The following is a 14787-nucleotide window of genomic DNA, read 5'->3' on the forward strand; positions in this document are numbered from 1 at the left end:
AGCTGCCACCATTCATCTGAGGTCACAGACACCAGGACACTTATTCTTCCTGTTGCTTCCAGCACATTTTTATTCGTATCGTCATCACCACGATCATCGTTTACGCTCCGATTCGCAAAAAAAGGGGAACAGAAACAGTGGTAACCACGTGGTCGCTGTCGTCATTATTATTACTATTACTACTATTACTACACAGAACGTATGTACAGGTAATGTACACGGGACGAGCCCCCCAGATCCCACACGCCACGCCGCCCTGCACCCTCGGGTCACAACGCTGCACCCCAGGCCACGCCGCTTTGCCCTGATGGAAGGTCAACCTCTGAGGCCTGCCCAGGGCAGGGCATGAGCACTGTGGATGAGGGGCATCAGGGGCAGCAGTGGGGATCGGGGGCAGCCTGAGACAACCTTGGCAGCAATGGGCAGTGGAGTGAGATCTGGGTCAACAGCACCAACAACCTGTACATCATCGTAGCCAACATCGCCATCATCGTCACGAACGCCATCGTCGTCAGAGCTGTTGTCGTAGTCATCGCCAAAATCGTCATCGTCAGCGTCATCAGTGAACGTTTATATTTCCGTCAAAACAACGGAACCCACACGTTCATAAATCAGGGTGGGAGATCCGTAAAAAGGTTTAGCGAACAATTCATTCAAGGAATGCTAAACAAAAAACAATCATCATCATCGTCGTTATCCGGGATGAAGAGGATAGTGAACGCTTAGAACGAGTATAAAAACAAAAATCAGAGTTTGGTTGTGAACATCGCACGAGGGGTGATCGGAGACGCGGTAGGGGGAGACTTGGGGAGACATTAGGAGCTGGGGGGAGACTCGGAGAGGCACGGAGGGTGAGCAAAGACACGGGGAGACACTGACGTGGAATATCCAGACTCAGTACTTCGGCCCATCAAAAGTTCCGGGTCCTGGTTTTGCAAATTCCCCACGACGGCAGCTGCCCAAGGGAAGTACGCGAGGCACCGCACGTCACTCACACCGCACCGCACCACACCGCACCACACCACACACCGCACCACACCACACACGTACACCGCACCACACCATACACGCACACTGCACCACACCGCACCAAACCATACCATACACGCACACCGCACCACACCGCACCACACCATACACGCACACTGCACCACACCATACACGCACACCGGACCACACCGCACCACACCACACACCGCACCACACCACACACCGCACCATACACGCACACCGCACCACACCGCACCATACACGCACACCGCACCACACCACACCACACACCGCACCATACACGCACACCGCACCACACCGCACCACACCACACACCGCACCATACACGCACACCGCGCCACACCGCACCACACCATACACGCACACCGCACCACACCATACACGCACACCCCACCACACCGCACCATACACGCACAAGACACCATACCATACACGCACACCGCACCACACCGCACCACACCATACACGCACGGCACTCGCAACATTCATACTGCCTGGCACACATCACCCACCTGACCACCGACCACATATACCACTCACAATATGCCTCACACGCCACCCAGTCACCCACCACACAGAGCGCCACACACACCACACATCAAAGCTCACACAATCCACAGCATCGCACACAACTCACACCACCGCCCACACACACACGGACGTTGCCAGAATATTACACCTCCATAGCTTAAATTCGACCCAGTCCGTCTGGGTTGGCGACACAGAAAACATTTCCGCACAAGGCACACCACATCCATTATACCTCTGGCTATGGATGTGTTGTCGACTCGTCACACGCCACCTACTCCAGTCCGTGAGTGACCCGAAAAATATTGGGCAAGAAATGAATCCCCGCTTACACCCAACAGACATTCACGCACGCACACACTCGCAACCGTTTGTGTCAGCCTAGCCCCGCCCGGCAGCTGCTGACAGGAGGAGGGCAGCACACCGTGCCACACACACCGCCATGGAACACACACGCACACCTCCACACCGCCCCTACTCGCCAAACCGAGTGGGAGATCCCAGCTCCACCAGCCAGCTGCAATGCCACCACCGCCGCCGCCGCCACCGCCGCCGCCCGTCGCGTGAGCCAGTCCGGCACGGGGGGCAGGGGACGGCGCGGAGGGGTCAGATGGGGCGGCCCAGGAGGACGGCGTCTTTGCAGAAACCTTCGGCCATGGGGACCTCGAAGAATCCGAGTTTGGTGTAGAACTCCGTGTTGCCCTTGTCGCTCGCCTTCACCTCGCAAAACGCACCCTGCGATCCTGCGTACGCGTGCGTGTGAGAATGTGTGTGTGTGTACGTGTGTGCGAGAGCGTGTGTGTAAGAGTGTGCGTGTGAGAGTGTGTGTGCGAGAGTGAGAATGTACGTGTTTGAGAGTATGTGTGTGCATGAGAGTGTGCGCATGTGAGCGTGTGTGTGAGCGTGCGTGTGTGAACAATTGTATTATTAATGTATTAGTCCAGATCTCGCCATGGCAGACGTAGCACACGATCCGAGACGGCGATGCCCTTGCACAACTGCACATGAGAAACGGTGGTGCTTTTCATGAGCACAAGTGCCCGGTCCGTCCCTGGGGTGGTCCATTACAACAAATACAGCAGCAGCATCATTATCTGAAATTACAAGAATGATAATAAATACGCTCGTTTACCCGGGAGAACCTCGCCGAGTCTCAAGGGTCCTGCCAATTTCTCGCGGGAGTAGGGGGGAAACGTTGCTGCTGCTGCGTGTGATCCCCAATGAGTAACGTGGAGGTGTTTAGTCAGCACTGCGATGTTCGCAGCGAACGCCGCCTGAGCTCGCCTGCTGCCCGGCAGCAGTGGCGAGCGAGCGAGCGAGCGAGCGGTACCGTTGGCCTTGAGGGACGAGAGCAGGCAGCCCATCATGCTCTTGGCAACGCTGGGGTCGGTGACCCGGCTGTGGATGTCCACGCGCACCAGCGACGGGAAGCGCGATACCAGCGTCTCCGGGGGCACCCGCGCCTCCTCGTGGAAGCTCAGCATCACCTCCTGGGCGGAGGGGGGGGGGGTGGTGGGGGCAGGGGGTGGGGTGGAGGTGAAGTGGGAGGCGAGTCGGAGGGAGCACGGCAAGTAGGGAGGGCGACAGGGATGGAGCACGATCAGCGATGCCACCGTGGCCAATGCCGCCGATGCCACCACCAGCACCGCCACCGTGGTCGCCAGCGCCTCGCTACCAAAGCTTCCGACCATCTCCCCGTCATATCCAGCAGCTACTGCTGCTGCTGCTGCACAACAGAAGATGGGGGAGCACTCACACTTTACCCCAGCACACGCGACCGGTGAACCCATCTGTACGCGCTAATTCTTTCGACTGCTGCGCGAGGAGATTGACGGACAGCAGGTCCGGCGTGCCGCTGACCGTGACGCGGCCGTGGCGGCAGCGTCCCGACAGAGGGACACGCGAGTGGCGTGATCATCGCCGCGGTCGTACCAGCGAGAGGGAGAGCGCGTCGTCCCCGGTGGCGGCGGGCCGCGTGTACTTGTCCTGCATGGCCGGCAGCCAGGCCACCTCGCAGCGGCTGAAGAAGGACTTGGCGTCGACGGAGCCCAGCGCGTAGCCGCACACGCCCTCCTCGTCCTCCAGCACGAAGCAATACTCGGGGCTCAGCGACAGCAGGCTGCCCACCAGCCTGCTCGCGAGACGCAGGACACGCGCGGCGAGTCACGCGCGGCGAGTCACGCGCGGCGAGTCACGCGCGGCGAGTCACGCGCGGCGAGTCACGCGCGGCGAGTCACGCGCGGCGAGTCACGCGCGGCGAGTCACGCGCGGCGAGTCACGCGCGGCGAGTCACGCGCGGCGAGTCACGCGCGGCGAGTCACGCGCGGCGAGTCACGCGCGGCGAGTCACGCGCGGCGAGTCACGCGCGGCGAGTCACGCGCGGCGAGTCACGCGCGGCGAGTCACGCGCGGCACGGGCGACTCGTAACGCGCGTAACGCGTCAGGCTCGTCTCTACGAACCGCGCGACATGCATGGCACACGCTACGCAACGCACACGCTACGCAACACACACGCCACGTTTCACACAACGCACGCGAAGCACGGGAAGTTACGCACGACCGACACGATGCGTTACAGACATCTAAAACGGCGGTTTTCAAGGCCAAGACGAGCGTTCACGTGTGACTGTTGGCTGGAGTGCCGGCAGGAGCGCCACACGAAGCTCACCGGTCTCCGATGAGGTCGGGGTTGTCCGGGAAGAGCTGCGTGCCGTCCAAGCCGTCGGCGTACGTCTCCCGGCACACCTTGTAGGCGGCGGCCTGGCGAAGACGCGACAAGAACGCTCGCATCTCCCCCCCACCCCCGTCTACACAGCCAAGCCCCGCCAAGTCTCAAGATGCTCTTACAGAGGGTCCTGCCATATTGGGCAAATTTCCTCGTAAAATAACAGGAGCGTGGCGAAAACCCACCGTGTACATCAAGGGGATAAGTTACAATTCCGCAGCCCCGTGAGGCCAGCAAGGCCCACACAACTTCCTGCGATCCACCAACCCTCTTCGTTGGTGGTCACATGACCACTCGCGCGGTCCACTGCCCGGATCTACGCCGAGCGCCGAGGGAAAGGCGATTCCTGCACCAACACCGGCACCGGTCAGACGGCACCGCCGGGGGTGGGGGTGGGGAAGAAGAGGAGGGGAGGGGGCTCACCTCGTCCTGCGGGAGGTACGGCCGAATCGTGTACACCTTGGCCGTGGGGGGCAGCGGCGGCGGCTGGAAGAAGAGGTCGTTGGCGCCGTCAATGGGCAGCATCCGCTGGGGGGGCCACGCGACACGACGGGGAATCAGTGCGAGCCGACAGCGCGGGAACTCCCGTCGCGACCTGACGCGCCGAGCTGACCTGTGACCCACCCTGCCCCGGTCTGGCAGGGGCAGGGTGGGTCACCTGCCATTAAGACGTGGGGGGCGTGGGGGGCGTGGGGGGGCGTGGGGGGGTGGGGGGGGTGGGGAGCGTGGGGAGGTGGGGGAGGTGGGGGCGTGGGAAGCATAGGGGAGGTGGGAGGGTGGGGGGCGTGGGGGGCGTGGGGAGGTGGGGGGGTCGGGAGGTGGGGGGCGTGGGGAGCATAGGGGAGGTGGGAGGGTGGGGGGCGTGGGGGGCGTGGGGAGGTGGGGGGGTCGGGAGGTGGGGGGCGTGGGGAGCGTGGGGAGGTGGGGGGCGTGGGCAGGTGGGGGGGGTGGGGAGGTGGGGGGCGTGGTGGGAGGCCATAGAGGAGAGAGGTGCCATAGTTGAGGCTGGATGAGGCAGCAGGGGTAAGGAAATGGAGGGCGAGGGAAGTGAATATTGAAGGCTGGACGTGGGCACGCAGTGGCCAACTCCCCTTCGAATGACATCACCGGATCTTGAACGCACAGCGTGAAGCGGACGGTGCGGAGCATTGTACGCTGAACACACCCGGCGATATCAACCAGCACGACGAAGGTGAACGAGAGATGATTATGATGATTATGAGGATGTAGCGAGACGAGCGTTGGCAATGTGTTGCGCTGCTCACCTGTAGCTCGCCGGCGAGACCACCGCGGAACACCCACGGCTCCTGGTCTCCGCTCAGGAACTGCGAGTGGGTCTGGCTGCGGCACCCTGTCACGGCACACGGCACACGGCACGCGCATTCACAACCACGAGACGGCATGCACCGCCGGTCCATAGGCGCGACGCGCGAGCAATCGTGGCGAAGGGCGAAACCAGAAAAAGTTCACATACACGTTCACACGCTCACCCACACGCTCGCACACACACTCGCACACACACGTTCACACGCTCACACACACGTTCACACACACGCTCGCACACACACTCACACGCTCACACACACACTCGCACACAAACACTCGCACACACACGTTCACACGCTCACACAACAAAATATAATAATTTATTCTACCCTTTCTGGCAATAAAGCAGGTGGTAAGATGTTAAAACACCAAACTGAAATCTTTTGCAAAGAATCATATCTGCATTAACCACATATACTTGTGGTGAACATGCAATAAAAAATATGCTCTGATAGTATATGCATAGTATATGCATATTCTATCAGAGGATGTTCTTGGCAGAGGAGGTCCCATGATGTAGCTGCTCACCGCGAGCTCTTAATGTCCTGATAGTGGTATTCTCTTTGTGCTGTTCACCTTTTGGAGTCATCTGGTCTAACACTGTTTGAGACTCGGCTCTAAGGAAAGCTGTCTCTGGTGTGGACCACGAGTATATGTAGTTAATGCAGACGTGGTTCCTTGCAAAAGGTGTCAGTTTGGTGTTTTAACATCTGAACACCTGGTTTATTTCCAGAAAGGGTAAAACCTAATCTTATATTTTGATACTGGCAATGGCGGTCCCATGATATCACACACATTTACACACACACGCTCACACACACACTCACAACAGCAACCGCCATTCGCCACTAAGTGGTGGTGATGTCACCACGACGCTTGTGCCAGGCCAAGTGCACACTCACACGCTCACAGACAAAGACATCCCACACTGCACTACCCCACACTATTGCTGGGTCACGCTGTGTTTGCAGATTTCCCGTGGGATTTTGCGGAAGCCTCTATCACTTTCATTTCTCTTTGCGAGTGGAAACCGGGCGTCCGTACTTCAAACGCACCGAGAAGAAGAGGCCGGTTCGGGGCCGAGGGACCGAACCGGGTCGCCGGCTCACAGGCCTCGACAGCCGCCCCCTTACCAACTCTCCTACCTTCGTCCGACCCCTGAACTCTGGCCCACAACCCCGGCAAAGCTGCCTGCGCGAGTGAGCTCGTGCCCGCCGCCTCCTCGCAAGGCACCTGGGGAGAGACAGGGAGGGAGCGCACCACCGCAAGAACCCCCCCCCCCCCCACCAGCCCCGCCGCCCGCACGGGCCGCCACCCGAGCCCCACCGGTGACCAACGTGCCGCCACTCTACCCACAAACCGCTCTCTCGCTCGCCACGCCTCTCTAAAGCCAAGTCCTGGTGAGCTTCGCTTGGCCAGGAATGGAGAGCACCGGGCTGCGCTGGCGAGCCGGGTGAGAGCGTGGCGAGAGGGATCGGTGCGGGATGGGTGGCCGTCCCCGCGGGGAGATGCGACCGTGCAGTTTGACCTCTGCACGTCACCGGCTCGCTGCGCAATCGGAACAGCGCGCAGAGGAACGCCGCCCCCTACTGGCAGACCAATGTCCACTTGCCGGCGGGTGCCGCCCACAGCTTGTGCCACACAAGGACCCGCGCAACTCTTTGAAAAACCTGGCTCCCTGCCCCCTCTATCGATCACCTCTATAACTCCCTCTCCTCCAGAAGGCGCCCCCCACGCCCACAGAGACAGCCCCCCCACAGGTAGGACCCCACGTGGACGGCACACCGCCGCGTTGTGCCCACCCAGCCACTTGACGAACGACTTGACCATGGAGACGATGCCCTTGATGTCCCAGATGTAGGGGTAGAGGTCGTAGAGGACGCTGCGGTTGGCGATGCTGGAGAGGCGCGTGAACATCTGCGTCACGCGGTTACACAGCTCCTCGAAGGCGAGGGCACGGGCTCGCCACTCCTCCTCCTGTGAGAGCGACGGAGAGAGGGGGGAGGGTGAAGGAGGGTGAGTGTGGGGAGAGAGGGGGGAGGGCGAAGGAGGGTGAGCGTGGGGAGAGAGGGGGGAGGGTGAAGGAGGGTGAGCGTGGGGAGAGAAGGGGGTGGGTGAGGAGAGGGGGAAGGGTGAGTGCAGGGAGAGAGAGGGGAAGTGAGCGCAGGGACAGCATGTGCACTGACATAGCAACACGACTATGGAGTCGTCAACACAGCTGAAAATACAACAAACAACAACACAGCCACACAGCACAGGCACTGCATCACAGCCATAACGTTACACGAACAGCAACGTAGCCGCACACAACTAAATGCACGGCAATGTGGACACGCGCACACAGCAACGCACATCAACACGGAGACCCATGCACACAGATACTACACACAGCAACACGGATATACAGCTACACATACATAAACAGAACCACACACAAGCACCAAAATCACAGATCCCCGTATTACCTTAAGAGACTGTTATGGAACGCCTATTAAGGCCGGCACGCCACACATGGCACAAGGTACTCATTTGAGGCTGAGTCGACCTAGTAGAGGCCCAAAACCGGTTCAGATAATCGTCACCGATGTTGGCTGCGTGCAGGAATCGAACTCAGGTCGCCGGGTTCGTAGTCCAGCGTGCTAAACACTCCACTATCACTCCCCACAGCACCTCCCATACTACAGTACACGGCACCGCACACGGCACCACAGACGGCTGCACTCACGCGCTCTTTGTTGGGCTCGGCGACGCTCCGGCTGCAGCCCACGGCGCTGCTGTTGACCTTGAGCCAGTGGAATTCGCGCAGCAGCTGAGCGGCGCGCGGCCCGTGCTCGTACGGGAGGTAGAAGAGGTCGGCGAGGAGGTCCAGGTCGTCGGCCGTCACCGGATCCACGGCCGAGGACTTTCCCCCGCTCCCCGCCGCCGTGCCGGCACCGCCGCACGGGATCACATCGTCCGTCTGCATGGGCCACGCCTCGGCCTGCATGCTCCTCCCATCCTCCTCCTCCTCGACAACGACGGCATCGATGTTGCCACGCAGGAAGTCCGGCGTTCCGACCTGGAGAGCGAGGAGAGAGGGACGCACGGGGAGCTTCGCGGGGTGAACGCTACGGACGGGATGCCATCGAGCGAGCATGACCCCAACGAGAGGTCAGGCTCGTTTTATACTGCCCCCCCGCCACCCCACCCTTCACTGTAGTCTGGAACATCCCTTCCCTCCATCCGTCCGTGCAGTTGACTCAGGCTTAGGACCTTTGCCTCTGACTGCCTCTCTGTTTAAAAGCAAAATGGACAGCAACTTCAAATATGGTGACATTTGGATGCTCACTCGCTCGCTTGCCCACTCACTCCCTTTCTCGCCCGCTCATTCACCCAATCACCCGCTCGCTCGCTCGTCCACTCATCCCCTCACTCACCTCCTCACTCACCCCCTCGCTGACGCCGTGCGCCGGGCTGCCCTCCGCCACTCCCTCACGCTCCGTATCAATCGGACGCATCTCCCGGTCGGGCGGCGTGGCGGGCGCGGTGCCGCCGGACCCCTCCTCCGTGCCGCCGGGCCCCTCCACGGTGCCGCCGGGCGGCCCCCCGTCCGTGGCCACGGGGCCACCCGCGGCGCCGTCCAGGTCGGTGTCCATCGGCCGGGGCTCGCTGGCGGTCACGGCGTCCCCGCAGTCCGGCTTCTCGCACGCCGCCGTCTCCATGGGCTCCTCCACCACTGGTTTCGCACCGGCGCTGTCGTCGACGGCACCGCCGCTGCCACCGCCATCATCCACATCGTCCCCCCCTTTAACGAGGTCTCCGCCTTCCTCTTCCACCTCCTCGTCAATGCCCAAGAGCGGCTTGGGGTCGATCGCGGAGTCCGGGGAAGCTGTTGGGGAGATACGGGTAGACACGGGTCAAAGCGCAGAGATACACGGAGACACACAAAGGGAAAAACACAAAGGGAGACAAAGGGAGAGAAGGGACACGTGGGGATTGAGTGCTGGAGAGCGATGAGGAGACAAGGGGATGGTATTAGAAAACTACAACTATAATTGGAGGGAGGGCCCCCACCTGGCAGGGTGGTGGAGGATGAAGACATGATGGGCTGCTGGTAGATGGAGGTGCTAACGGTTGCCATGGAGGCAGCCGGCAGGGACACGGTGATGACGTTGCTGAGGCTGGTTTTGGGTCCGCTCCCTGTCACTTGTCTCCCTGTGGGGCAGGGGGGATGGAGGGGGAGGGAGGGAAGAGGAGAGGATGGGAGGGGGGTCACGACCATGGCTGTTACAGTAGTATTGCTTGCGTAACTGGTAGCCGAGTAAAAACATCCAGACCAATAAATGTAGCGCATTTACCTTTGAAACAAAGAAATGTGGGAGAATCAACCACGTGGTGGCTTAGGCTACTGTGCTGTTTGTACGTCCACAAACGCCTCCGACGTGCCATGGGAATCGGTCAGAAACCAGTAACCAATTCTGAAAGCGGTTGCCGGTTTAGCAGGTTACCATTTATCAACCCTAGCCGCGTCTCAGCCAGCACTTGCCAGCAGAGTCGGCTCTTGGGCAGGTGTAGCGAGTCGGTGAATCTCCCTTCCTTACCCGGCAGGCTACACGAGTCCGGTGAGACGCGAGAAACGTCATCACCTCTTTGGCAAGGGCAGCCTGGGTTTCATCCAATCCAAAGCTAACAATAATACAAACAAATGTTTGAATAAGGTTACTTGAGTGCCTGCTGGGTGGGCGGGGGTGTTGTTTGTGTCTGTCAGGTAAGGGTGTCACCTGGCCGATAGGTGAGCTGACAAGTAAGTGGAGGGCTCAACTGGTTGAAAGGTGAGTGGACAGGTGAGCAGACGGGTGAGGGGAGGGCTCACTGGGCTGCTGGGCGGCGAAGTCGTGGAGCCACTCGACGAGCGCGAGCTTGAGCGCCGTGCGGGGGCTGTAGAGGATGTCGGTCTCCAGCTCCTCGTCGCTGCCCTCGTTCTCCAGCTTGATCTGCACCGACACCGTGCTGTCCTCGCTGCCTGCTACACACACACACGCGCACAAAGACACCACATGTAACCCACGCAGGATGTTGGGCCAAGTCCTGTCAAAGAAACATTTTACGTGTTTAAGTTCCCTTTGGAAAGCGTTGAGATCAGACGCAAGGCCTCTTATTGCGTGAAGTGCTCCTAGACGGCGTGAAAGAGGGAGGCTTTCTCGCACAAATCACGGTCGTTAAATTTGATTTTGTCGATTCCAATGAGCCAGCGGCAATTCTGATGTAACTTGGGAGGCAGCGAGCAGCCCAACTGAAGCTCCCTGGCACTTCCTGATATGAGGCAACTTCTCGGATCCACCACAAGTTCAGGATCGACCGATTCTTGGCACGTCAACTAGGAGTGTAAGAGGTCAGCCATTCCTGTAAATATGAAGGCACGAGATGACGAACAGCTCCATAAGCAGCGATTAGGATTATTTTAAATCAATGCTGAATTTTGCAGGAACGTAGCCAGTAGCGCGATTTCATCACCGGAGATATCATAATCAGAATCTTTATTTATACTGAAGGAATCCAATGAGCTTGGTCTTTTTCACAGATGTCCAGTCGGGGCAGGTCGGAACATTACAACAATACAAATTCATCACAGGGGTGGCAAAGTGTGTAATGGGGAGCAAGGTAGCACTCTGGCTGCAGTGTGTGCTCACCGCCACAACAACCGTCACTTCCGACCAGCACGGTTGGCTACGTACGGTGCGAAAGAAGTTCAACATGCGTACAACCGTCACAACCGCAACAACAACCGCCGCAACAACAAGTACAACGCCAACCGCCAAAACTGACCCATGACGGCATCCTTGCGCACGCCGTGCATGTTGGAATGGTACCACGTGGCAAGCGTGTGCACCGCCACGAAGTTGGCCTCGAACTCGCAGTTGGGGTTGGTGAGGACGCCGTTGAGCCGGGGGATGAGCTCCGAGGAGCGGCCCTTGAAGGGCCCCAGGAAGAGGCGCTTCTGGTCGTAGTCGTTGGCGTGGATGTTGTCCCAGATGACGGGTCGGCGCTTCAGCACCTTGGACACTTCCTCCACCGACTCCAGGGAGATGTCCTTGGACACCACCTTGGGGCCTGCGGTGGCGGCACACGAGTAAGTGGCGCACATCCGAACCGGTGGAGGAAATTACATATTCCTATGGTGGGGACCGGTCCATCCATCTGGTTTCCCTATTCACCTAAAAAGGATTATGGACGTTAGTGGGATGAATAATGCTAAACCACAAGGATCAGCCAATCTATATCTCAACCAGTACGTTGTTAATTTACTTTGTTTTATTTCTGTGATTGTCCTTGTTAACCCAGGAAAGCCTCACTGAGTCTCAAGACATTTTTTTCAGGAGGGTCCTGCTAAGTTCTTGCAGTAGGGGATAATGGTGCAGTGTAATGACAACTGAAAATTTTTTCGGTAATTTTTCAGCATTGCGATGTTTGGTTAAATACATTAACAGTTGCACTGTATGATTATTTTAGCCACGCGAGGAAACTGGAGAACCTGGAGAAAACCAACGGAGAAGAGGGGTGAACAGACAAACTCCAGGTGGAAAGGCACCCCCGAAAGAGTCGGCAATCGAACCCAGGCCCTTCTTGCCGCGGGGTCCAAGTGTTACCGCTGCACTACCGCCACCCTGCCACCACCGAAGCCCTCCGTTTAAAACCGTGTGCGAGGGTCTCGGGCGCGTACGCACCTGTCCACAGGACGTCGATGTTGGGTAGCAACTTCTCGCCCACTGTCTGCAGGTACGGAGACTGCGCGGGATTGGGGTAGCACAGGGAGCCGCAGTATTCTGCACGCCGCACCAAGACAAAGAGCCACTCGCAATCAACAGGGAGGGCAGGAGGCTGCGTGGCTCAGGGGTCAGAGACGCCGAGAGCCTGGATTCAAATTTGGGATCCAGCCACCCGTCGTGTGCGACATCGTGAGATGACGTCACGCGTGACGACGTCATGGGGAAGCAAGGCTCGCCCGTGGCATATGACGTCATCGCCTAGGCTAAAAGGACTCATTCATTAAGCACCGTTTTTTGTTTTCAGTAACCTTTTCATCAAATGGGTCTGTTTTCTATAGGTTAAAGTCCCTACAAGCAACACAACTAACCACAAAATGTAATTGATATTGAACAATCTTAACGAGAGGTATTGCGACTACCCCGCCCCCCGTTACACACGACCGCTGGGGCTGGAGTCACGCCAAGGCGGGAGCGAGGGGCGGCCGCACGCACTCACCCGTCGGGCAAAACATGAAGGAGGCGGGCTCGCCAAGGTGCTGGTAGACCTCGTTAGTGACGGACACCTGCGCGTAGGCAAACGAGGTGAACACCTCCTTGTCGGCAGGGCACATGTTCTGGTCGATGTCATCAAAGAGAAGGGCGAATCCACGGCAGCCAAACTGAGAGACCTGCGTGGAGGGGGAGAGGCAAGGGAAATACGGGGGGAGGAGGGGATGAATGAGAATGTCCCGTCTCATGGTTCAATGTTGATTCTTAAGCCTGCAATACACGAACCCAATCGCACACGTGATAATTGATATTTTTATATGTATACAAATTATATACAAGTGGGCCAACGTGGAGAAGTACAGTCAAATGACCCCCGATCCCACGACCCGCGCGACTGTGGGGAGATCCTTGTCCAGCAACGTGCTGACAAAAGGGGCCACACGTGGACATGAACAGTGAAAAATTGGGCACACGAGACGGTACGAGCGCACCTGCTCCAGCTTGCGCTTGAGTGTCACCACCTCCTTGGGGTTGGAGAAGGACATGTCGAGGCCCGGCGAGATGGCGTACACAAACTCCACGTCATGCTCGCGCGCTGCCGCGATCAGCGACATCAGCTGATCTGTGGGAGGGGAGGCGGGTCGCACGGCTCGACCTGCGTTAGCCACTCATGGCTCACACCACCGGCGGCGCAAAAGAACCAGCGAAAACCAGCCAGCCTCTACGGAGAACCGCACCAGAGCCCTGCACGAGACTCGCTCTGTGGACTTCTCCAATGTGCTTTCGGGTTGTACGATGTCCGACGTTTCGTTCAATGTGCTGGGAGCTCCTTAAGGAACTGAATGGAGCAGGTCACTTCAGTCGATTACGTGAGGAGTTGCCAGCTGCTGCTGGTGTTTCCGGTTGTTGACGCCGATTGGCTCAGCTCTGAGAAATGTATTCAGGTTCCTGAAAGCGCCTCTCAGCACAGTGTAGAGAAGAGTAGGGTGACAGTGTCGAGAAGAGTATGGTGAAATGAGAGGGGAGAGGCATGACTGTGTGGAGTAGAGTGCGACGAGAGGGGAGAGGTAGGAGAGCGCATTGAGGGTTGTTACAGGAGGTTTATCTTGGCATTATAACATACGCATATCTAACCAACACCATACTGCCAAATAAAAACAATCCTCCTTTATTTATCTAGGACACCCTCTGATCTCAAATCCATTTTTCAACAGGGTCCCGAGTTTGGATGCTGGACAAATTCCTTTTGTAAGTCCTTTAAATGATTAAACCTCAGCTCTCCGGATGTTCTCGTGCCCAGACCTGCCCCGTACCAATCATCTCTCCACCTGAACACACGCGCAAGCACTAACTGCGAACCGCGGTCACGAGGAACAAGCGACCATTTACAAGGAAACGGAACCAGAACACCACAGCACACGCCGGCAGCCGAGAGTCTCAGTGACTCCGACACCATAGCTGCCGCAGCCGCCACCACAACACCTACCGGCCTCCTCCACGGAGTACATCTCGCGCCAGAACATGCGGTGCTTGCTGTCATCCTTGGGCGCGTACATGTAGGTGTTGAGGCCCCAGCGCTGCATCCTGCCGGGCGAAAGCACATCCGCTATGATGAGATGCGCCGCTCACTTGCCCTCAAAATAACGTTGGTGGAAATACCGTGACCCGCGTGTAACGGGTGTCATCTTTGGGAGAGGCCTAAAATCTTTAAAATATCGGAAATGTTTTAAAAATCGCACTCATTAAGCTCAACATTTTACAAGGGTGCAAAGCGTTGCTGCCTTGTGATTATCTGCATCTCCATGGTGCTTTCCATTCTCTCTCCATGCTGGAGCGGGCAGTCCCAGTTTAGTTCTGTACTGTAACTACTGTGGCATTGGATTGTACGTTCCAATGGCACCGCAACAGGCAACCAAACACCGGCAATTGATGCAAACCGAGGAGCAGGAAACTGAGCACCAG

At 58.2% G+C, this 14787-nt stretch overlaps 1 protein-coding gene across 4 annotated transcripts in view; it reads right to left on the reverse strand.

Annotated features, from left to right (window-relative positions):
* Positions 1-47: 47 nt before the first annotated feature.
* LOC133345429 (protein O-GlcNAcase-like) overlaps positions 48-14787 on the reverse strand; it is an 18407-nt gene continuing 3667 nt past the window's right edge. Inside the window, exons 3-18 of one of the 4 annotated variants that reach the window (XM_061556156.1) lie at positions 14312-14409; positions 13317-13447; positions 12833-13004; positions 12295-12393; positions 11396-11680; positions 10443-10592; positions 9644-9784; positions 9007-9458; positions 8316-8648; positions 6736-7567; positions 5530-5615; positions 4688-4792; positions 4208-4299; positions 3472-3670; positions 2870-3029; positions 48-2282 (exon numbers count right to left, since the gene is read on the reverse strand). In XM_061556156.1, coding sequence (XP_061412140.1) covers positions 2146-2282; positions 2870-3029; positions 3472-3670; positions 4208-4299; positions 4688-4792; positions 5530-5615; positions 6736-7567; positions 8316-8648; positions 9007-9458; positions 9644-9784; positions 10443-10592; positions 11396-11680; positions 12295-12393; positions 12833-13004; positions 13317-13447; positions 14312-14409 — 3472 coding nt within the window. In that variant the 3' untranslated portion in view covers positions 48-2145. Of the gene's footprint in view, positions 2283-2869; positions 3030-3471; positions 3671-4207; positions 4300-4687; positions 4793-5529; positions 5616-6735; positions 7568-8315; positions 8649-9006; positions 9459-9643; positions 9785-10442; positions 10596-11395; positions 11681-12294; positions 12394-12832; positions 13005-13316; positions 13448-14311; positions 14410-14787 lie in introns of all 4 variants that reach the window. The other 3 variants (XM_061556157.1, XM_061556155.1, XM_061556158.1) reach the window with 3 other exon arrangements.

Source organism: Lethenteron reissneri, chromosome 22 (genome assembly GCF_015708825.2).
Source record: "Lethenteron reissneri isolate LAM-NWPU_2019-01 chromosome 22, ASM1570882v1, whole genome shotgun sequence".
NCBI classification, from domain to species: Eukaryota; Metazoa; Chordata; class Hyperoartia; order Petromyzontiformes; family Petromyzontidae; genus Lethenteron; species Lethenteron reissneri.